The sequence below is a fragment of the Carassius carassius genome, chromosome 7 (assembly GCF_963082965.1).
Source record: "Carassius carassius chromosome 7, fCarCar2.1, whole genome shotgun sequence".
NCBI lineage: Eukaryota > Metazoa > Chordata > Actinopteri > Cypriniformes > Cyprinidae > Carassius > Carassius carassius.
Window position 1 is genome coordinate 20,744,782 of NC_081761.1, and position 25,318 is coordinate 20,770,099.

The 25,318-nt window shown below is 35.5% G+C and overlaps 2 protein-coding genes across 2 annotated transcripts in view; both read left to right on the top strand.

Moving 5' to 3' along the window:
* The first annotated feature begins 15,237 nt into the window (after nt 1-15,237).
* On the top strand, nt 15,238-18,017 carry zic2b (zic family member 2 (odd-paired homolog, Drosophila) b). The gene is made up of 3 exons (XM_059554148.1): nt 15,238-16,455; nt 16,867-17,030; nt 17,140-18,017. The coding sequence occupies exons 1-3, from the start codon at nt 15,528-15,530 to the stop codon at nt 17,326-17,328; spliced, it is 1,281 nt and encodes a 426-aa protein (XP_059410131.1). The 5' UTR covers nt 15,238-15,527; the 3' UTR covers nt 17,329-18,017.
* A 1,734-nt stretch (nt 18,018-19,751) lies between these two features.
* Nucleotides 19,752-25,318, top strand: part of pcca (propionyl-CoA carboxylase subunit alpha) — a 53,083-nt gene continuing 47,516 nt past the window's right edge. The window contains exons 1-4 of the mRNA XM_059554150.1: nt 19,752-19,890; nt 22,156-22,230; nt 24,334-24,381; nt 24,578-24,646. Coding sequence (XP_059410133.1) covers nt 19,837-19,890; nt 22,156-22,230; nt 24,334-24,381; nt 24,578-24,646 — 246 coding nt within the window. The 5' untranslated portion in view covers nt 19,752-19,836. The remainder of the gene's footprint in view (nt 19,891-22,155; nt 22,231-24,333; nt 24,382-24,577; nt 24,647-25,318) is intronic.

A 25,318-nucleotide genomic window follows, 5' to 3' on the forward strand; every position in this document is an offset into this window, starting at 1 on the left:
TGTGGAGAAGATCTTGTTTACATCAAAACTGAAACCAAGCCGTTCACACAGAACGCAGATTTCGCACATTTTCTAGAGCAGGGGCCTCTTTATTCTGGAGCTACTTTTTAAAAATGAAAGCGACTAAGAGCTAAGTTACCAATGTTATAGAGTACTTAAATCTCTTAAATAATGTATAAATCCAAACTGCTATACACGCCTTTGTTCAAATGTGCTGGAAATTTTTTTTAAATAAGAATTTTACATATTTTATAACAAAAGCCAACAAATAAAATTAGCAGCACTATGCACTTTATATTTGCCTAAACAGTGAAATAAAACATTTAAAAAATCATGGCCACATTTTAAACTAACAACAACAAAAAAAACTTATATCTACTGACATATACTACATGTTCAAATAAAAGTTTGACCATTTTTAAAAAGAAAATTATAATATATCAGCCTTAAAAAAATTTTTTTAATAAAAGGATAATAAATTAAATGTATCTGCTCCATAAACAGTTCTACATACCTCTGATAACAAGGTAGGCCATTTTCCATCGACCGGTTAAGATTTACAATAATCTGGTCTGATTTTGCATTTGTCTGAACAAAAATATGGCAGACTGAACAAATTTATAAAACCACAGTTTGACAGCAGAGCAGAGATGAACTGCAGAACAAAGCTGTTTCCACGGTAACCTATTATGCATTCACACATATATTCATATATATTCTTTCATCTAATTTCCCTCAACAGTCTCCCTTCAGTCATTTTTTCACACGAACGAAACTACTCTGTGTTGCGTCTGCCCGAGACTCTTAATAAATTTGATTAAAGCCGATCTGTATATTTAATGTGAGTTTTTCAAATATGATAATCAATGCGATAAATGCGATAATCAAATATTGCTAAAATTATATACTAAAAAGACCAGTATTCCACTGTATTGAATAGATAGGTATAACATATAACTGAATAAACCAAATACAAGTCTTCATGATCTCTCTCTTTCCCACACACATGCAACTTATACACCCGTTTACTGTACACACACAAAATTCTACTGTTTGGATTTCTAGTACTAACCTCAAATGAAAATGGCAATATGGTCATTTTAAAAAGTATGCTTTCATATGTGCTTCATTTTCACTGAAGGAAACACCTGTGTGAATGCAGCGAAAACTTAAAGGGTTAGTTCACCCAAAAATCAAAATGATGTCATTAATAACTCGCCCTCATGTCGTTACAAACCCATTAGATCTTCGTTCATCTTCGGAACACAGTTTAAGATATTTTAGATTTAGTCCGAGAGCTCTCAGTCCCTCCATTGAAGCTGTGTGTACGGTATACTGTCCATGTCCAGAAACGTAAGAAAAACATCTTCAAAGTAGTCCATGTGACATCAGAGGGTCCGTTAGAATATTTTGAAGCATCGAAAATACATTTTGGTCCAAAAATAGCAAAAACTATGACTTTATTCAGCATTGTCTTCTCTTCCGTGTCTGTTGTGAGAGAGTTCAAAACAAAGCAGTTTGTGATATCCGGTTCGCGAACGAATCATTCGATGTAACCGGATCTTTTTGAACCAGTTCACCAAATCGAACTGAATCGTTTTAAACAGTTCACGACAGAACAAAACTGCTCAGATGCAGATATTATAACAATCTATCGTTAAACACACCTTAAAAGTTGAAATTATGCATTTTATATTAAAATGCGTTAGAATGACCAGTAGGTGTCACTATGTTCAATATTAAGATTTGTAGAGAGTCGAGAACAAGGCACTAATTTGCCATGTACATACAGATTATTATTTTTTATTTGTGTGTGTGTATGTGTGTGTGTGTGTGTGTGTGTGTGTGATTAATCCTTGCATTCTTCTGATGCGACTCACCGCTTCAGTAGTATGAAAATGTGTTAATGCTGTGTGTGTGTGTGTGTGTGTGTGTGTGTGTCTTTTTTGTTTATCTCTTCCAGATGGCTGTTTTAGTCAATCTTTTGTTGTGCTCCTTTCTTTAGGAGGAGACCAGAGTTTTATGGCTTCTCGTAATGGGTCTGGCCTATATTCCACACCTGACAAAATGGCAACAAGCTTTGAGAGAAAGACTTATCCTACAGGAAAGGCAAGTCGGACAGTACCTTGAAACTTCTATAGGGACAGATTGCTGGCTAAATTATTCCTGTCATTTTCGCTCACTTACACTGCAGAAATGTACATTGCTTACTATTATTAACACAATGAAGACTTTGATAAATGAAAGCCGTTTCCTTGGCATCATGCAGTGTTTAGCTGTGTTGAGTCATACACAGCTAAGGTTAACTTCACTGATACAACTCTCTCTCAAGAACATTATATGCAGTTAGCTTATTTCATTTTATTTTATTTTTTATGGGTTTTTATGTATTTTTCTGAGCAAAAAAGTTAATTTCTTTTTCTTTGTTTTCCTTGTTGGAAACAAATTTTCATCCTGAAGAGTAAAAGCATCATCCTACAAGACACAGGTTAAGCCTATATTTGTAGATTAGATTATGTTAATGACAAATACATCTTACAACGAAACACTACTTCTTGCCCTGATTTTTAAATTGCATTTAAAACCAATGACATAATTGCTCTATAGGGTATATTATGCATTAAAACAGTATAGTGTATGTCTGTTTCCTAGTGGCCATTGGTATCTCTCTACTTGTTTATTTCTTGCACGTTGGCCTAGAATTTGTGTAAAGTGTCTGAATTATTTCAGTCCATTTCCATCTTTTTCCCCTATATCTTTTTTTGTTGTTTGCCCAGTGTTTTGTTTTGTGTACATGTGTGTTTATACAGATATATGTTTATATAAAGGTTTGTGGTAGTGAAGTGGCTTTATCAGCACAGCAGTAATATATTTTTTCCTTTCAAGATTCTCTGTGATCCTTCCTCTCCATCATCCTTTCTTGTTAACGTGTTTCTCTGAACAATGGCTGACTGTGGCAGTGGTTCGTAAATAGTGTGGGTGGACAGCCTTTCTCTTTCAAACTCACTTCGGATGAATGATCACTTTCCGGCTTCCATCAGGGTCCTGATCTGAGATCAGCCGAGGCCTTCCAAATTCAAACTTTTACCTTGGTCACACTGATTCTCGGATGCTCTCAAATCAGCTATAAAGTGCCACTTCTCCCAACAGCCATTAAAACGGGGGATTTTCACGGCTGAATCACTCTCTATTCTAATCCTGCTTGCTAAACGCTTCATTTTGGGGCTCTTGTTCATATTCAGACACCCAAATGAGGGAAAGTCTTTTCATTGGATCAAAGGCTTGAGTGGTTTCTTTTAAAGACGAAATAAAAACTCCTGAGAGTTTGTCTGCTGGACAGCTCAGTGTTAGTCATCTGTGTTGTCGGCTTTAAGGGTGAATAACACCAGTCTCTTTTGTTTAATGAACACATTCAGCATGATAAAGAGTCTTTGTGGGGTTTTCTTGCAAACGTAGATAGCATCAAGACTCAAGAAACTGTAAGTAAACCTAACCTCCTCATAAGATTCCTGAATTCTGAGCAGTGAAAAGTTGTCCATTTTTATTCTCATTGGACAGTGCAGTGGAATTTTCAGTCTTGCTTTATTATCTACATAAACTTTGATATCTTCAGGTATTTCTACATCGCCCTCTAGTGGCTATTCAGAGTTTAATGATGTGCAAACTTCTATTTTTATTCTGCCTGTTGGCCTTGGAAATGTTTTCAGTTTGTGCATAAGCCAGTATGGTCACGTGGTACACTTCAGTTTGTCACAAGCAATCATGATTTCAAATTCCTTTTATTACATCAGCATATCATAAGCTTTGTTAGTAATATACCACCATTTACCATTTTTTAGGTCATGTGCGATGATGGCTGATGAAAGTTCTGCTTTTCATCACAAGAATAAAATACGTAAAATAGATCAATATTTTTAACAAATAAATACAGCTTTGATTAAAAGAAGAGACGCCTTTCAACAAAATCATCAATGATCTTTTTTTTATTACAAAGGCACATAAATTAATAAATCATACATGTCTTTTCCATTGAGCTTTTTGAGTGTGTCCTGAGAAAATAAATCCAAATTAAATAATGGCGTTTGTCACGGTTCGTAGCACTACGGACTCTTTGATGAGGTCATAAAAGCAAAGAATGTCGGTCACCCAGTGACACCAAGACTTCTCTCTCTCTCTCTCTCTCTCTCTCTCTCTTTCTTTCCCTTGCTCTCTTTTGTCTCCTCCTTTCCTTATGTTCTTCTCCCACTCTTTCTTTTTGAGGTACATCAGCTTTAATGAAGTGATTTGCTGGAGTCTGTTTTTTTGTTGTTGTTGTTGTTGTTGTTTTGTCACATTCTCAAGATATGGTACATTTATAACCATAATTCTGTTTACTTGTTTTTAACCATCATGAATAGAATAATAAATAATTGAAACTGTGAAACCATGTCACAAATGCTCTGGTTAACAGTGACTCATCAGATGTGCTACTGATCTTTCAATATAATATCAAATAAAATATAACAATTTATTATTTTCATTTTCCCAAACTTAAAATAAACTTAAATATATGCAGTTTTCAAGCCCACTGTCAGATCTTTTTTATTTATTATTATTATTATTATTTTTTTTTTTGTCTGCAACTCAATTCATTTTCAATTTAAAGTACTTTACTGGAATGATTGTTTACCAACTTATTGCCAAAGCCTTACACATAAAACCTGTAATAAAAAAAATTCACAACTATTTTGCACTATTTTCTCCCAAATTGTTTTCATTCAGTTAGCACAGACCTCCAAATAAATAAATAAATAAATGTATATATAAATGTATATACAGTATAGTTCAATGTTATGTATAGTTAATTAATAAAATCTATTTATGGCATTATTTTTGATGGCATCCTCACTTTACAGCATTTTACACAAGTGCCTAGAACTTTGCACAGTACTGTAGCTTTGCAGGTTTCGTGAAGCATTTTGGAGACATTGCCACAGTTCTTCTGGACTGAGTCTGTCTCAGTTTGTTCTATTTCTTCATGTTATTCCAGACAGACCGATGATGGTGAGATCAGATCTCTGTGTGGAGCTGTGGCTGTTGTCAGACTCCTTGTGCAAACAATAATCTCACTGGATTAATACTATTAATGGCAAAAATAATGTTTGGAAATGTAAAATTTTTGTTGGTGAAAATACTAGTGGCCTAAGAGACTTTTCCACATGACTGTGTGTGTGTGTGTGTGTGTATATATATATATATATATATATATATATATATATATATATATATATATGTGTGTGTGTGTGTGTGTGTGTGTGTGTGTGTGTATTAGTTCAGTCAAATGAGTAACCACGATGAACAGCTTCTAAAATAAATGTTGTTGTTTACATTACATTTAGTTATTTAGCAGATGCTTTTATCCAAAGCAACTTATAAATGAGCACAATGGAAGCAATCAAAATCAACAAAAGAGCAATGATACTCAAGGGATATAACAAATGTTAGTTAGTCTACGTTAGTACACGAAGTTAGTACACGAAGCAAGGTTTTATTTTAATTATATAATAAAAAACAGATAGAATAGAAAAAGAATAGAGCAAGTTTTAGAGGCCTTTTTTAAAAATTGTATAATAAAAAGAAAACAACTAGATAGAATGCAAAAATATTAGAATAGAGAGTGCTACAGTTTAGAAGGTCAAATAAAAATGGAAGATTTACATATGTGTGTACACTGTGTATAGTATGTATATATATAAATACAAATGTGTATTGTGTGTGTGTGTGTGTGTGTATATATATATATATACATACAATATTCATATATACTCGGAAATGACCAACTGGCATATATTGTCATTGCTTTTTTGCCTCACCAAACACTTTTTGTCTCCCTTCTCTCTCTTTTATCTCTCTCTTTCTCTTTCCTCCGCCCACTACAACCACTCGCTCTCTTTCTCTCGTCACAGCTCTTCTGGGGTCTTTGTCCCTCCGTCACACTGCAGACGTTCATCACTCCCCTTCTCCTTTTTTCCCCTCAACCCTTTTTTTCTCTCTCTTACTGTCTTTCTTATTTTTGTCCCTCTCTTTCTCACTCTTTCACCCACTTTTCACCTGGAAAAGAGGGTCAGTTGTGGCCCTTTGTCTCTTGGGGCGTCCCGTCAGATTCTGATCAGTGGGGTGTCTCTTTGTCCTCTTTCAGTCGAGTCACAATAGGGCCGTGGAATGCCAGCGTGTCCGTGTCCAATCCTCACTCACCCCACAATGTCCCTGTGTCCATAACGGATGGCACAATCTGGTTATTTGGTTTGCTAGGAGTCAATAAAAACGCAAGGCCTTGAAAAGATGACCCCGTCTAGTCTCCGAACCCCTCCCAGAGCTTGTACTCCCTGGAATCAGACCCTCCTGTCTCATGTTTGTGTTCTCTTGCTTTATTTATGAAGAAGGATGGATGGTGGTTTTTCACTAATTAAGAGGACTGACTCATTGCATCTGTTGAATTGGATGGTCACTTGCGCAAACCATCCCGGTAGAATCATCTCTTGGTGAACATTTAGACCAAATTTGACTGTTCTCCCCTATATTATAACACTTGATGATGTTGAGTAATTGCAGATGTGTGTAGTAGTTCCTTTGGTAAAGTAGAAGTGGCCTTTAGAAGAGATCAGATTAGACTCCTGAAGTTAATTAATCCCACTTTATCCTGTTTCATACACTACACTGCCTTAATCCCGTCTAATGACTCCACTAAATGTCTTCTGATATTGTTTTGTAGTTCTGAGGTTTGTTTTCCATTCAAATACTTTGTGACTTGACTGAAATGGCGCCACTGTTGTGTAAATCAGAATGGGAATGTTATAGGGGTCAGTATGTACAGTTAATCTCTGTTCTATTTTGGGGTTAATTATGCATTGAGTCCCGGTAAGTCTCGCTCTGATTGACGCTGGAGGGCGGTTGGAAGCGTGGATGATGGGATTTAGACCCTATTGAAGTCACTGAAGATCCTTGACACTCTCAAGAGAAGCAGCTATCAACTACTTCATTTAAAGCTTCTTAAGGGCTGTAGGACACACGTCCTTCACTTTTACCATCATCCCAGTTTAAGTGTAGTTTATCTATTCTCTGTTCTCTGTGGATTTCAACACAAAATTTCATTGATTGTGGAAACTGATTGTGTGTTCTATTCTATTCTATTCTATTCTATTCTATTCTATTCTATTCTATTCTATTCCATAATGTTCTGTAGTGATGCATAATATATTTATACCATATCGGTTATCAGATGATATTATAGAGGTTTAAATTGATCTGTATTGGAAGATATTGCGTATTTAATTGTGCATGTTCATTTCCCATATTTTAACATTTTACATTTACACTTAGCACTCACTAAAAGTTCATCTTTAAAAATAAATAATTTATATATATATATATAGTGCAGACCAAAAGTTTGGACACACCTTCACATTCATATATATATATATATATATATATTTTACAGGATTACAGGAGAAATACCAGAGGGGATTTCTAGTCAAAAAGGATGATAACCATTTGGTGTACAAATTAATTTACACACACACACACACACACACACACACACACACACACACACACACACATATATATATATATATATATATATATATATATATATATATATATAGTACAGACCAAGAGTGCATGTGTAAATTAATTTGTACACCAAATGGTTATCATCCTTTTTGACTAGAAATCCCCTCTGGTATTTCTCCTGTAATATTAAATACATTTAAAATGTAATTTAATTTTAACATGAATTAAATTTTTCAAACATTGTTTTAATAAATGATTGAAAATTTAATTTAATTTAATTTAATTTAATTTAATTTAATTTAATTTAATTTAATTTAATTTAATTTAATTTAATTTAATTTAATTTAATTTAATTTAAAATCGAATGAAAAAAAATTGTTCCCATAAATTAATTGCACTATTTATGACTGACAATTCTGATTTTGTTATACTGAAGAATTTTATTGATGGGTAATAGAAATGTTTTTGTGTGTGTGCTAATAAATCTTTTATTAATATAATTATGATTTTAAACCATTGATTTTAGTTTCTAAAATTAAAATAGTATATATATATATATATATATATATATATACTTTGATCTAGAGAAAACTTGTGGACATCAGTAGAATCTCAGTGTGACATCAAAAACTGATAGACCTCAGAGTGTTTATGCTCCAACCCCATTGGCTTCACTTTGTTTACACTTACAAAAATATCATACATAAATGGTTTATTCTCACATATTCTTCAAACTAAAATGTCTTGTAAAAGTACTTCACCGATTCTTTTTTATTTTCTCAGTTCTGAGGCAAAACAACAGTGAAGCTTGTAGTTTCAGAAACAGTTGTCATGTCATCCCATGAACCAGACGTTTAAAATAAGCATACCATTTAGTTTCCACTGTGCAAACCTATAATAACGTGGAAAAGAATTGGCATTATGACCTGAAATAATCTTCACAGCTAGAGACTCCATTAGTGTCCTCTTTGCCTGTGGCTCCAGCATTAGACTGTGTTAACTTGCGGTTATGTGAAGATAATGCTGAACTAAAGGCTATGAAACACTATTGTATTGTCCTCCATCACCTGTTGTCCAGATGCCCGGCGGGTGAGAGCCTCCTCCGACGTGGATGGCCTAAGGCCATGTGCCTTCCATCCCGGTAACCCTTCTCTCTATAGGCATTGTTCCCTGACCTTTAGCCTCTTCAGAGCTTCTTCAGCCCGATCATCAGTTCTTCTGTCCGACGGGGGTCATCATAGATATCTTGCTGTGAGTGCTGTGACCTGGTCATTTAGCAACAGGTGATAAACTTATGAGGAGAACTGATTCTTCACTCGTGAGTAACTGAATCGTTTAAGTGACTTAATTCTGCACTCATATTGTGTGATTTGGTGTGGTGTTTATGCTTATATTCAAAGGTTTTAAATCAGAGCAGAAAGTCTTAAATTCATGCACTGAATGTTGCATGCATTGCAAGATAAAAAATATAAAAAATTACGTCTTCCACATCTTTTTTGTCTTGTTTTCTGGTAGGGGTGAATTCAGTTTAAAACTGTCCCAATTTACCTGAATTCACCTCAAATATCTGAACATCAAGATACTGCACATTTACAAATTAAATCTTCTTTTCTCAGAAACTCAACCAAATTAAGTGAGTTCATACTTAAAACAAGAAAAAATATCTCTCAATTGTGTGTAAAAAAAAGTTAATTTTTTTTAACTCCATTTTGACTGATTTCACAGAAAACGAGAATTTTTTTTTTCTTCTCAAGTAATTGAGCTTGATTTAAGAATTTTTTGACATTTGCACAATCCAGAGAAAGAACATCACACATTGTTTTGAAGATGTTATTCAAACTTTCATTATTTAAACTTTTTTTTGTAAAATTAATTAAAACCTGTCATAGATCTGTTTTATATAGATTTCAAACTTTGAAGCATTGCTGATATAAGACATTTACATTTAGAGACAATATTTGAAGAGTTCAGATGCAAAAGCTAAGTGCCCTGTGCGTAGGTTCAGTCATTTCACTTTAATGGCAATCAAAAGGTTATTTTCATTGCCATTAAAGTAAAAGAATAATGAACATAAAAACCTGAGGAAAAAACGCTAATTTTAGAAGAAAATTTCAGATGGCACTTAGAGGATTTTGCATCTGAAATCTTCACTTATATATTTTGTTATTTTTATTTTTTTTCTTAAAAATTTAATTTTATGGTTTTAAAAAGGTCAGAAATGTCTTAAATTTGCCCTCATGAAACCTGCAGAAACCCTACATTAAGTCAAAATAGGTCGTTTACTTTTTTAATATGGTTAAAAACTGTTTGATAAATACTAACATTCTCAAAAATGATTTAAGGTTAACCAAATTATATTATTAGACAATAATGTTAATTTAATGTTACATATGTTGATTTAGATGTAATCTCTCTCAGATCTCCCGCCGTGGTGAAAAGATCAGGTGCGATCTGTTCCCTTCAGTCTGTGTGCCTCTGTCTCCAGCAGAGAGCATTAATTGAAGCAGGTCCCGCACCTATGGTCACTGCTATGAAGGGTTATGGTCAGATGATCACGGTTACCACAATTGACCCACAGCATTACAATGATTCAAGCTGGATTGTTTCTGTAAAATAAAGAAATGTGTATAGCCTAATTTACACTGAATTTTATGAAAAGTCTTTTTTAGGTTGCCTTTAGGAGATTTGTATTTAATATGGTAATTTATAATTCTTTGAAGTTCTAACAGCTTAGATCTGTAATACATAACTTGTACAATCTCAGATCATTTAAAGTTGAACAAACAGACACAGTGGGTGAGCTGAATTAACCTACAGTAGTTAGATGTTCCCCAAGTGCAGACAAATGAATGTGGTTGTTGTCTTAACCACTTTATAGCTTTAATTGGTTGGTTTTATTACTTTGTGAAATTTATACATTTATTCATTAACGATGCATTAGCATTAATTTGATCAAGAGCATCAGTTATGTTATTTATTTGTGTTACTCATATTTCTATTTCAAATAAATCCTGCTCTTTTGAACTTTTTATTCATCAAATAATCTTGTAGAATATATATGATTCAATGTTGATATAAAATGTTTCTTAAACAGCAAATCAGCATATTAAAATGATTTCTGAAGGATCACATGACACTGAAGACTGGAGTAATGCTGAAAATTCAGCTTTGTATCACAGGAATAAATTACATTTGGACATATATTAGTAGTTACTTTAGAGCTGCTCTACAACAGAATTGAATTTTGTTTGCATCACTGAATCACTTTTTAATCACTGCAAATCTGTTTTGAAACTCTCTGCACTTGAATTTAAATTATACAAATGTTTTGAAATCATACTGTTCTAACTGTATTTTTTATCAAATAATGCAGCCTTGGTGAGCAGAAGAGGCTTCTTTCAGAAAACATTAAAACAATTGATAAAAAGTCATCTGAATGTATTTCATGAGTGTTTGTTTGTCATGAGTCATGTGATGCAGTCATTTGTTTGCTTCACCCTTCATGTGCAGTTGTGCAGTGTCTGTTATTGAATAATCACCCTGGACCACAAAACCACTCATAAAACAGATTTATAAATCACCTGAAAGCTGAATAAATAAACTTTCCACTGATGTATGGTTTGTTATGATAGGACAATATTTATTGTTGAAATATAACCATTTGAGAATTTGGAATCTGAGGGTGAAAAAAAATCTAAATCTTGAGAAAATCGGCTTTTAAGTTGTCCAAATGAAGTTCTTAACAACGCATATTGCTTAGCAAAAATTACTTTTTGATATATTCATAATAGGATAGATAATTTACAAAATATCTTCATGGAACATGATCTTTACTTAATATCCTAGTGTTTTTTTGGCATGAAAGAAAAATAGATAATTTTGACCCATACAATATATTTTTGACTATTGCTATAAAACTACCTGTGCCCCTAGACCTCAGAGGGTTAAGACTGGTTTAGGGGGCCAGGGTAACATATAATAATTCTTTAAAAAACAAATGTTAATAAAGAAAACAAATTGTATAGCTTCTCTAGACTTCTAAACAGACAGCTGTCAATATTTTAAAGTGTAATGAATACATTTATTTCATATTAATACTTAAAATACGATTAAAAATATGTGAAAAAAAACATATAGATGGCATTCTGTGAAAAGATTGTAATAAAGATGGTGGACTGCAGAAACCCCACCGTGCCGGAGCTCATACACTCCTGAGAAATGCAGGTGGGACGAGGCAGTGGCGCCTGCTGCTGCTGTTTTCAATAGGACCAAACACACTTTCCTGTTTCTCCCTGCAGTGGTTCTGTGCCGTCCTGTCTATCAGTGCTGATATTATGCTAAGCCCTCCACACTACCCTTTATATATATGGTTGCCATAGCAGCATTATTCCTGGGGAGCAGCAACTTCAAATGATTGTAGAGGATTTTGGGGTTCGAACCTCAAAAATGTATGTGTATGTGTGTCTTTGAGATAAAGGGACAGAGAAAAAAGAGATGAACTGTGATTATGAAACACTTTTCATTGTATTCATGCAAATGTGTCAGATTTAAGCGTCAGATTTCCCATGAACAGAGTTCGGCTGAATGCTTTTAGTTACGTTCACATCATTCTTTTTGTGTTTGGCTAACCATACCTCAAATTACAGCTGACTGGACATCTTTTCTATCCCCTTTTGATTGAGTCAGTGTTTAGTCGAATAGATGCCATCTTATTTTAGTTTGCACAAACTAGATATGTCAAATGTACGATTTGTTTGTTTTTCTGCACAAGTCTGTAGCCGTTTTGTTCTCTCTCATAAGGGGCTCCATGCCTTCTCTCTCTTCATTTTCTGCCACTCACTTTGAAAGAAATCTCCAGCCCAGTGAATGATAAAAAGGGCTTTTGTATTTCTGAATGGCAAAATTTCTGAACTTTAGAGTTGAGGTTCCCCCACTGATTTTGCCCACACAGATTTTGACAGAGAAAGAGAGAGAGAGGGAGAGAGATCTGGTTGACAGTGCAGAAACATTAAACAGCATATGGGTGATTCAGCTCGTTAGTGCATATCTGTGTTGTAGCCTACAGACTAGTTCACTGAATGATGAGCTCATTTACACACACACACACACATGCACGCACGTACACGTAAGCCTATATAATTGTGCAGCTTTGCAAATGTGTGTACATGATTGTGTGGGTTCACACATTTTGTAAATTGCTTAATGGGACATTTTGCACCTTATATTCAATATCAGGAAGTCGTGTACAGTGATTGTCAGAGACACTCCGGGGATCATTACCCAAAATTACAATTTACACACAGATAGCCCTTAAACACCAATTAAATTACGCGAAATTGAGTTTATATAAAACTTCTGTTGACTAACCATACTCCCAGGATTTGCGAAATTTAAATAAATAAACAAACAACCTGACCACCTATTCCAAAGTTCTTGTTCATGACATACTCATCGAAAATGTTTTATTTAACATAAAAAGATGTATCTCCTTTGAGGCAGTTTTAAAGGCTTTAATTTAGTCTCTAAATAAATACATTTATTCATATATTAATTATTATTCAATCGTTTATACCATTATTTGAATATATATAGATATATAATAAAAATAATACATTTTGAGTTTTTAAATGCTCACCGCCCTCTTCCGTCACTAGGCTATTTTACATTTTTAATTTCACAATATTGAGCCAGTGGGTAAAATATATTAAATATGTTAAATATGTCACTAAATAAATAATGCAAATAAATCACAACTGTAAAATATTTTAGATTAAATAGATTTTGTTTTAAAAATGAGTGTGTGTGAATTGTCGCAGTGCGCTGAAAAAAACTCTAAAGGTGTTTTCGTTTGAAAACGCTGCCTTTACCGACATTGCCTTATAACCTCTTTGTAAAAAATATTTTGAAACAACCAAGCAATCTGGTTTTAATTTAAAAATCTGAAAATGTATTAAAATGTTGCTAAATGGTCCTTTAAGACAGTCTGATGTCTTGCAACATTCTTTTTTTTTTTATGAACAATCCAATTTAGCAGTCTGGCCTCCCTTTTGAAAAATTTGAAATATGTTCAAAACGGTTGACTGGGCGAAAGATTATGAAGTGCTCATGATAATTGATTTAATGAATCTATTTCGAATTCATTTACAGGTCAGTTGTTAGAACATGTGTTGGCTGACATTTAAATCTTATTTTAAGGGCGTCCATTTCCTTTTTTGAAACATAAAATATAACTTGTAGCCTAACATTTGTTGTTCCGTTATAAATCTCCTCCCTTGAGGAATGATCAGCGCAAAATAATTCTGAATGTCTTTTTATTATGTGAGGCTGAGATATTTTAATGGACCAGTGCAGATGTTTTTGAAATATTCATGAAGTGGTTCTGGTCTCTTTGGAAAAGGCGAAAAGGGTCAGTTGTTCCTTTCTAACCTCTTGACTCTGTTGATTTTATATTCTTGGCATAGCGGCGTCTCTCCGTCTGTGTGTGTCACCAATTCAAGACTGGCCACGTAAATATGTGTCTAAAGGTTAGATATCCTCTGAAGAGGAACAATTCGTCCACAATGGAGAGACTTCCCATCTCACCGCCGTTGTCAGGACAACCCGAGCGGTATCCCAGCCCATAATATGTTTCAGTTCAAAGCCGGTGACTTACCTCTTTACAACAGTCTCCTGTCCCTTCCTTTCTTCTCTTTGACTGCTCACTCTGAGACTCGAGGCTTGAGCCCTTGTCCAAATAAACTATTGACAAAAGTGTTGGTTTTCGGAGACGCGGCAGAAGGACACTGTTTTTCTATTAACTCTGATTCTGTAAGAGATGATAACACAACACAACAAGGTCGAATATAGCCTTAATAACTTCTTAAAATGGGTTAGATGAAGATCAAATGAAATTGGGTTCCTGTGAACGTTGCATGTGCTGGATTCGAATATAAAAACATTTTCAGATGGCAGTTTGCAATGAATGTTAGTCTACTCTCGTAAAACGTGATTTTACAAAACACATAAAGTAATTGTTCGTAAACGAAGAAGATGTGAAATTGTAAAAATAACCAAAAGAGACCAAATTTGTTAAGACATTTCCGTTAAATATTTCATTTATAAATATCACGTTTTATGCAGCTGTGCATTTTGATTATAGCCAACAAAAACGAGGACGAAGTCGACACTTGGTTTTGCAGGTCACCATAACGCAATCGCGCGCACTGCACAGAACTGCACCCAAACTAAAACCCTTTTCACTGTTGTGCATGCTGTGTGAAAGGTTAGACTGCGTTATAGTTTATAGTTAGAGCTTCAAATAGAATGAGCTCACAAATGAAACCTCCACTCAGGGAAATATTAAATATCACAATATAAACATCACTTATAAAAAACAGATGTGTTTAATACAGTTACTGCAACCGAATAATGAACTAATAATAAATAATATTGTAATGCAGTGTTGTGGATTTCATTCATTTCCCCCCTCACCAGCACGGACGATTCCCTCGTAAACGCATAAAACTGGGCGGAGTCACAAGCACCGTCAGCCCTGATTACTCGCGGGGAGTAAACGTTTGATTGGACGAGTGAACAGGATTTGGGAGTTACACACACCAATGAGATTCTTTGATTTGGGAAACGGGGTTACTGTCGTGAGGGGGCGTGGGGTGTCCTGGAGAGACCCCAGAGATAAGCGCAGTCAGGAGCGCAAAAACACTCAGTTGGATTCACGACGCACAGAGAACCTGCGCAACCGCTACTAGTTTCACTTTGGCGCACTAATTGTACCGATGTACAAACTGTGTACATTTTTTGCAGATTTTCCATCGTGTCAAAAGGATTTATTAGATTTGACTATAACTTCATCACTTGGTATGAGTTTTAGTTATAGCCGCATTACTAGCAATTAACAGCCACTCATTGTATTTACATCCTACGTTTGTTTTCTTTTTAAACACGGGTATAGTCGCATCTTGTAATCAAAAACCGTGGTGATGTTACTGGATGCCGGCCATCAAATCTCTGGTTTAGGGGTTGGCACGTTCACAAGGCATCACTCGGCTGTGAGCGAGACGCAGGACAGAGATATGAGTTTCATGGAATCGGCACACATGGGCGCGTTCAAACTGAACCACCCCGATTTGTCCCCGGGCCAAAGCGCAGCTTTTGCCCCCCAAGCAACCAGCTATTCCGCGGCCGCTCTGGGAGCGCATGCAGCGGTGCACGCTGCCTCGTATGCCAGTTCCACGTTTAACTCCACCAGGGAGTTTCTCTTGCGCAGCCGAGGCTTTGGGGATTCGACCCCGGGCAGCGGACAACACCCCATCTTCAGCTCCGCAGCAGGGCCTCTCCATCACTCTCACCCGGAAGGTCAGGGTCACCTACTTTTCCCTGGAATCCACGAGCAGCACGGGTCCCATCACGGCTCTCCAAACTTGCTGAACGGGCGCCTTGGATTACCCGGTGAGGTTTTCGGGCGAACGGAGCAGTATCACCAAGTGCCCAATGCACGGGCCGATCCTTACGGTCAGTATGGCCTAAATATGAGTATGAACATGGGGCACCACCCCGGCGCATTCTTCCGCTACATGCGACAACAGTGCATCAAACAAGAGCTCATTTGTAAATGGATCGACCCGGAGCTTGGTGACCCAAAAAAATGCTGCAGCAAAACTTACAGCACAATGCACGAGCTGGTCACGCATGTGTCCACGGAGCATATCGGCGGCCCAGAACAGTGTAACCACGTCTGCTTTTGGGAGGACTGTCCACGGGAGAGCAAGCCATTCAAGGCAAAATACAAATTGGTGAATCATATCCGAGTGCACACGGGAGAGAAACCATTCGCGTGCCCCTTCCCGGGATGTGGCAAGGTGTTCGCGCGCTCAGAGAATCTCAAAATACACAAACGGACACATACAGGTGATTATTCGTTGAAGATGGTTTAAACATGGCTTTTTATTGAATCGCGCAGTACTTGAGTTTAAATGGTCATTTCAGTTTCAAAGCTACAACTTTAACCCTGTTCTTCAGTAAAACACGTTTTTCATGCATTTGTTACGCATTGATGTCTCAACAATCGCAAGGAAAGTTAAAGACTTGAAATCCTATAGTGATGTTTTATAATTAAAAACGGATGTTTTTGTAAGTGTGAATTGCTCTTAAATTTGAATGCCTAAATTGCTACGATTGCGCCATCACCCCTTTTGCAGCATCAGCCCACTTTTCTGTGAGAGTAGGCTGCTTGTAGTAGACAATTCATTGACTCTGTATGTAAGGTTCTAACCAGTGTGGTAAAACATACATCTAAATAAAAAAGATCTTGTCTTTCAGGAGAAAAACCGTTCCAGTGCGAATTCGACGGCTGTGACAGACGTTTCGCCAACAGCAGTGACCGGAAGAAGCACATGCACGTTCACACGTCTGACAAGCCATATCTGTGCAAACTGTGCGACAAGTCTTACACTCATCCCAGCTCTTTAAGGAAACACATGAAGGTGAGAATTAAAATAATCTGACTGCTATTCTCTGTTCTCCAATCTATTACCGTGCATAACATGCTTAAGTAAGAATGAACTGAGTCTAAGTGTTTGATTCCTTTTGTAGGTTCACGATGATCAGGGTCCAGTGGTCGACTCCTCTCCTACCGGAAGCTCCGGGTACGAGTCCTCCACTCCCTCCAGTTTGATCTCTCCGTGTTCAGAAACGCACAGCACCATGTCTCCGGACTCTGGCGCACTCAACAGCAGCGCTCACGGCAGCTTAGCGTCCAATTTTAGCGAGTGGTACGTTTAAGGACTCCGCCAAGAACTGCATATAAAATAAAATATAATTTGTAAATAGTAAATGAGGGTTTATGTTCTCAGCATGTCGAAGATTCAGTGTTTGCACTGTGACTCGATAAAAAGTATTATGTGACTAAAATGAAGGCTGTTTTCTTATATGAAAAATACAATTTCCTTTGGTAGTTTGCCAAAGACGAATGATGGATGTATTTTTTCTGACTGTATAAATGTTTTACAGTAAGGTCGTGTCAAGTTACGATATTTGAATACAATATTCCTGTCATTAGAATATATATAGAGTATTTGACGTTGATTGTCTTACCATAAAAGTATTAACGGGGATCATAAGTGCCGAAGTCAAAAGTTGTTCGTTAAATTGGACACAATTCTGTGAATGTATATTTTAGTAAGAATTATTTACATGTTTGTTACAGATATCTGGAAATCATCCACTTCGAGTCATTTTGAGAAAAGCCTCTTGTTTTTAAATTATGGTAGCCTATACTTGATTAAAAGTACTAAATATTTATGAAAAACTCCTCGACTAAAATGTGTACAGAACTGTTACCTTTAAAGTGTTTGCACATTGTTATTCTGTTTAAGATGGAAATTCTTGTTGTAACTAATGCCAAACCGTAAAATGAAGGAAAATATATAAAGACAATAAAAGGCAACAAAAAATAAAACCAAATGTCTCATTCGTTAATTTACCATTCATATGGGACTCAGATTTTCTCCTCTGTAGTGGACATTATATTTCTCTGAGACCTTACATGACACAGTTTACAGATGTCCTGTAGAGCACATAATTCAGGGCTTTTCAGAGATACCAAATGTTTGGAGGTTTGACTTTGACCACGCCCTCTCCTTAGTCTTAAAAATGTCTGACGTTAATGTAGTGGTCAAATTTACCACTCTTATGATAATATTTTGTTATTATAATTAAAATCTGACTTTTTAAATTAATTGTAATAAATAATGTCTCTGTTAACAGGAGGTAGGTGTGTGTGTGTGTGTGTGTGTGTGGGGGGGGTTATATTTAAATATATTAAATATGAGATATTATTATGAAAATCTTGTCAGTTATTACTCCCATTACAACACTTGAAGAATTCAGATACAAAAGCCAAGTGCCACCTGAAACTTTCTTCTAAAATGAGCAGTTTTCTCAGTCTCTCATGTGTAGGTTCAGAACATAAATGACTGAAAATAAATATAGGAGCCTGAAAAAAAAGATGGCACTTAGCATCTGATTCAGATTTTGCATCTGAACTCACTTCTTTTTTCATAACATGCTGCCCCACGAACACATTAATATGCAAATTAGATACAGTGTAGCCTATAGATACATTGTATATAATGGGAAAAACTTTTATGGCCATTTTACACACTGCATAATCAAGGTCTTTATACAAAGTTTAGTATAAAACAAAAATCCTGAAACCTAAAAATGTATTGGTGATTTAAAAAACAAACAAACGTTGTTGCCTAATCATGTCATTTTATTTATTTATTTGTTTGTCTATTGATTTATTTATTAAATTGAGTCCTGGTGTCCTCTATATATAGAAGAGAGCATTACATACAACATCATTCTTCAAAATGGTTATTTTTCCATGTTTTCTTATGCTCCAAAAAATGTAATGACATGAACAAATACTAAATTCACACACACACACACACACACACACACACACACACACACACACACACACACACACACACACACACACACACACACACACACACACACACACACACACACACACACACACACACACACACACACACACACACAAATACACACACAATTCTCAAAGGAGGATATGATAAGAAAAAATGTGATTTATAATGACATAATGACCTATATATTATTCGTTGCGTTTATTGGCGTTTTTCCCCCCGCATCATGCTAGCTAGACTACATTCACAAACACAAATTGTCTGAAAGTCCTCATACAAAAGTACTGGAGTCCTTTAAAAAAGATTCAGGGTGTAGCTGTATGATTGCCATTACATTTTCAACAAAATAAAAATTAGACATGCACCGGTATTGTCACCATGATTTGCAGCATTGGTTTTCTGGATGTTTATTTTCAGGAAAACTTTCAAAACAAAACAAAGAAATAAAAATAATAATGTGACGAATAATAGCAGCTATACTGTAATCTGTTCCAAATTTAAACCATTTTAATACAACAGCCTACATCCCAAATAAAATAAATAAATGACCAAATAAATGGATAAAAAAATAAATACATAAACTTCTAACAACTGCCACCGATTTTAGTACAATATTTAAAATAATCTTTAATGCATAGTCATAACTTAGGGATTCGTGCAGATGCAATAGAATAGCCTTCAAGGTCACGGTTTTTCTCAGCAGCCTCCTGTGTCCACCCGCTCCGTTTTCTGACACATTTGAGCACATCTGATTGGTCGAGAGGGCAAACACCCCCAAACTCTGTGTATTACGTCATAAGGGCGCGCCGCCCTGCTCTCGGCAACTGCGGTTAACATGGCGGCTTACAGGAGCGCTGCAGGTTTTCAAAGAGTTCTGCATGCTGTTAAGGTAAGCGTTTGATATTTAAAAGTGCTGCTTGCAGGAAAATAATTAATATAACGAATCTGCTGATTTGTCAGAATTGTATACAAAGCATTGCTTTGTTATCGGACCAAGCGCCCTGACTTGTCTTTAAAAAAAGATCCGCAAGAATGTTCACTTGACTTGTCATGACACACAGACAGTTTGATTGATTGATTCATTCATTCGTAATTGTCAAGTATTATTTATGAAACATCACTTTCTCCTCATAAATATATGATGTGTCCTTCGTTGTTGTCGTTGAAGAAATCACGAGCAGATGTCTTTATCATTGATGACTGTGAACTCATGTCAATGTCAAAATGATATCATGAAGTGTTTAGCTGATGCAGCTGTGCTGAATCTATTTAAAAGACGTTTTGTCTGTGCAGCGAATATTTCATTAAAATATTCCTAATAGCAAATTTGAAAGCAGTTTATATTTTTGATTGGATCTAGGTTCCACTTTTATTAAGGACTATCAGTTAGTCAGATTATTTTTGCTGATTCAGACAGTAAATCACAAAGCTTCTCTCTCCATTTTGAGCCATGCTCTAATATGAATTCATGATATATGAATTAAACACAAATGCCATTGTTGTTCAGAAAAAATATTTAGACAATTTTATTACTGGCGTGATATATACAGGTGTATCTCAGTAAATTAGAATGTCATGGAAAAAATCATTTATTTCAGTAATTCAACTCAAATTGTGAAACTTGTTTATTAAATAAATTCAATGCGCACAGACTGAAGTAGTTTAATTCTTTGGTTCCTTTAACTGTGATGTTTTTGGCTCACATTTAACTCATTAAACTAAGAATATGGTGACATTACAATCAGCTAATCAACTCAAAACACCTGCAAAGGTTTCCCGAGCCTTCAAAATGGTCTCTCAGTTTGGTTAATTGGACTACACAATCATGGGGAAGACTGCTGATCTGACAGTTGTCCACAAGGCAATCATTGACACCCTTCACAAGGAGGGTAAGCCACAAACATTCATTGCCAAAGAAGCTGGCTGTTCACAGAGTGCAGTATTCAAGCATGTTAACAGGATACAGGAAGTTGAGTGGAAGGAAAAAGTGTGGAAGAAAAAGATGCACAACCAACCGAGAGAACAGCAGCCTTATGAGGATTGTCAAGCAAAACTGATTCAAGAATTTGAGTGAAATTCACAAATGGACTGAGGCTGGGGTCAAGGCATCAAGAGCCACCACACACAGATGTGTCATGAATTTGCTGAACCACAGACAACGTCAGAGGCGTCTTATCTGGACCAAGGAGAAGAAGAACTGGACTGGTGCCCAGTGGTCCAAAGTCCTCTTTTCAGATGAGAGCAAGTTTTGTATTTCATTTGGAAACCAAGGTCCTAGAGTCTGGAGGAAGGGTGGAGAAGCTCATAGCCCAAGTTGCTTGAAGTCCAGTGTTAAGTTTCCACAGTCTGTGATGATTTGGGGTGCAATGTCATCAAACTCACCAGACCTGAACCCTATTGTCAAGAGGAAAATGAGAAACAAGAGACAAAAAAAAAAAAAACGCAGGTGAGCTGAAGACCACTGTCAAAGAAACCTGGGCTTCCATACCACCTCAGCAGTGCCACAAACTGATCACCTCCATGCCCCGTCAAATTGAGGCAGTAATTAAGGCAAAAGGAGCCCCTACCAAGTATTGAGTGCATGTACAGTAAATTAACATACTTTCCAGAAGGCCAACAATTCACATGAAGTATTCTAATTTGTTTAGATAGTGAATTGGTGGGTTTTTGTTAAATGTGAGCCAAAATCATCACAACTAAAAGAACCAAAGAATTAAACTACTTCAGTCTGTGTGCATTGAATTTCATGAAAATCTGTGTTGTTGGTGGTGTCTTTCATGTTTCATTACTGTAACTATACTGTAATGCTAGTGGTCCTACAACAATGTCAAGTTATAAACCAGAGTTACCCAAACGTTTTACTATGATGGGACAAAATATTGAAGTAAATTCACCATTATGTCTGTTTATATTATACTTAAATATCAAATGTATAATTTTTACCAATATTTTCTACATTTCAATGCAAAAGATAGATGGAGAATAAATAAAAATTTACAAATAAATGCATAAATCTCAAAACAATTAATTGGACCTGAAGAAATGCTTCAATGGGATGTTTCTCCAATAGCAAAGGTCATCAGGTCCTGGTTTGGGCACCTCTGTTACAAAGTTTCATTCAGTCAGTGGTGACCATGGTCTCTTTGTGTTTTAGCATGTCTGTTTTAGCAAGCAGAGATGCGGTGTTATAATCTGCCGGTACTCTACAGTATATGACCCAAATGAGAAGGTAAGTCTGATTATAAGAGTGTTTGATATTCATTGATGTTTCTCTTCTCTTCACTTGTGCAGTCTTGTTTCCTTTCCTACATCTTAGTGCATGAACACTGTACTGTGGTTGTAAGCAATTGTTGTCTGTCAGACTGTATGATTGGATCCAAGTGAGATCTTGAGTAAGAGGAAAAAAATAAATAAAAAATAGCACTTTGTGCAGTATCAACTGTCTTTTATGTCAATTGACATGTCTTTTGTGATGAATGAGTTGATTTCTGTACATAGATGCAATATAAGTAGTGATTACTTGACTGCATCTGCAGCCTAGATATTCAAATGGACACTGATGCAATGATTTTAATTAAAGTCTTTTTTGTGCACTAAAGCTGCATTTATTTGATTGAAACTACAATAAAAACAGTAATATTGTGAAATTATTTAATTGTCTACAACCATTACTCGAGTATTGTCACATGATCCTTCAAAATCATTCTAGAACATAGTTTTCTTTTCTTTTTTCTTCTGCATATCATTGCTCTTTTTTATTTTGATTGCTTTATATAAAAGCATCTGCTAAATGAGTAAATGTAAAGGATTTGCTGTTTAAGAAACATTTCTTTTTATTATAAGTGCCGAAAAAAGTTTTTGAAAGTCTGGGTTCAGTAAGATTATAATTTTTTTTTTTTTTTTAATACTTTTTCCCCAGCAAGAATGCACTAAATTATAATCATAATTTTTAATTTTACACACGATTTCTATTTTAAATAAATTATGTTCTTTTGAATTGTCTATTTATTAAAGTATCAGGAAAAACACAATTGCTGACCATTAGAAAACCCTTCCTTTTAACCATAGGCTGTGAACTGTTGCAGCATTTCCAATAAAAATAAAAATGAATGGTTTGGTAAGTGAGATTGAGTATTCAAGATGATGGACATGTTGATGTGTCTGGAGCAGTAGAATGAGGTATGTGATCCTGGAACACAAAACCAGTCTTAAGTGTCAATAAGCTTTCCACTGATGTATGGTTTATTAGGATCGGACAATATTTGGTCGAGATACAACTATTTGAAAATCTGGAATCTGAGGGTGCAAAAAAAAAAAATCTAAATACTGAGAAAATCACCTTTAAAATTGTCCAAATGAAGTTCTTAGCAATGCATATTACTAATCAAAAATACAGTTTTGATATATTTACTTTAGGAAATGTACAAAATATCTTCATGGAACATGATCTTTACTTAATATCCTAATGATTTTTGGCATAAAAGAAAAAATTATAATTTTGACCCATGCAGTGTTTTTTTTTTTGGCTATTGCTACAAAAATACCCCAGCGACTTAAGACTGGTTTTGTGGTCCAGGATCACATTTAGATATTCATAGAGGAAACAAGGAAGCCTCAGTTATTTTGACACGTATATCAAGGTCAAGATTCTGTTTGCAGACTCTCTCAGCCTCTACGCTCCCAAAAGCCTGTTGCATCCATGTAGCTCTGATGTTTCATTCTCCCACAATCAGCCTTTGCCTGAAGCTGTGTGTGTGTGTGTGTGTGTGTGTGTGTATGTGTTGGGAGATTGGGGGTGTAGCAATATGAGCAAATGGGGAAATATGCTTTGAGTTTAGGAATGTGTTCTTGCATACACATGGCCTTAGGCTCATCTTGACACATGGTTTATAGGCAGACACTTCCTTCAGTTTTTCAATAAATTGTTTACACGTGGCAGACAACATTAGCAAAGCCTCCTACTTTGATCTTTAAGGCACACTAACATCCATCTTAACAGTCAGAATCATCTAGATCTCCCACGTTTTAAACTTGTGTATGTTTAATGCACTTTGTGGAATAGATAACAGTAGTTAAGTAAATAAGTATTTATATAAATACCTGATACGGTTTATGATCATCCAATTTTAAATTCAGTTCTGCACTTAGAACTTGATCTCAAAGATCTTTACATCTCTTCTTGTCATCTAAGAGGCAGTGTGTGTTGAACGGCTTTCACTTACAGCTAAATGAGTTGAGCTTTATTCAGTGTTAGAGACACACTCTGTGGACAAATCAGATGTGTTGACAAAACAAATGTCTTAATCACCCTGTTCTCTTTTCCTTTCCACAGACCTTTGATAAAATCCTCATTGCAAACAGAGGCGAGATCGCCTGCAGGGTGAGTGAGTGTGTGTGTGTTCTTCACCAGGAACGTTCCTTTCACTGTGTTTAAGGCAAAACATTAGATTTGTCTTAAGGCCAATTTTCATTTCTAAATCAGGGTGAAGTCCTAGATGTATGATCTTTACCTTTGGTTCATTTTTACTACTATGAAATGAAAAACATTCATATTCATGCTTTGTTTCCATTCAAAGGTGATTAAAACATGTAAGAAGATGGGCATCAAGACAGTCGCAGTTCACAGTGATGTGGACTCCAGTGCGGTGAGAGAAATAATATTCAGATGTACCCTAAAAAAGGACAAAAACATTGAGGTTGAAAAGTCTGAAAACACATTGATTCAAAAACTAATTTAAAACTGAAAATCATTCTCTTGTTAATTCTCACTAATTAAGACTCGCCTGTATTTTGCTGAAAGGTTAAGAGTTTCAGTAGGACTCGGCTGTCTATTCAGCAGATTTTACTGGACGGCCTTGTTTTTCATAGCACTAAGTTTTACATTCTTTGATCCGTGCTCACCAGGAAGCAGTTTAGAATTTTGGTCATAAAAGTTTCTGATGTAAGAGTTTATTAAATGGTTGTCATTATGTTTTAAACCATTCTGTTCTTATATTGAAATTAGCCTTTGGTGCTGGAATGGCATAAAAAATGAAAAACAAGTTTTTCAAACAAATTTAATGATTGAAAAAAGAGACATACGTGTGTGTGTGTGTGTGTGTGTATATGTATGTGTATGTTTGTGTAAATGTATATATGTGTGTGTGTGTGTGTGTTTATACAGTATATGTATATATAAAATATACTCACACATATACACATACCTTCATGTTGTTTCATAGCTGTATGACCTATATGTTTTGAAGAATGCTGGTAAACAAAAAAATTGTGCCATGTTTCCACCAAAATTACCTTACAAAATTGTACCAGGAAAGTTA

What these genes read in the sequence shown, in the direction of transcription:
- zic2b (XM_059554148.1), top strand. Translation starts at nt 15,528, where the DNA reads ATGTTACTGGATGCCGGCCATCAAATCTCTGGTTTAGGGGTTGGCACG. An exon ending in ACACAAACGGACACATACAG is followed by an intron (nt 16,456 to 16,866) that starts GTGATTATTCGT and finishes CTTGTCTTTCAG; the next exon opens with GAGAAAAACCGTTCCAGTGC. An exon ending in CTTTAAGGAAACACATGAAG is followed by an intron (nt 17,031 to 17,139) that starts GTGAGAATTAAA and finishes TTCCTTTTGTAG; the next exon opens with GTTCACGATGATCAGGGTCC.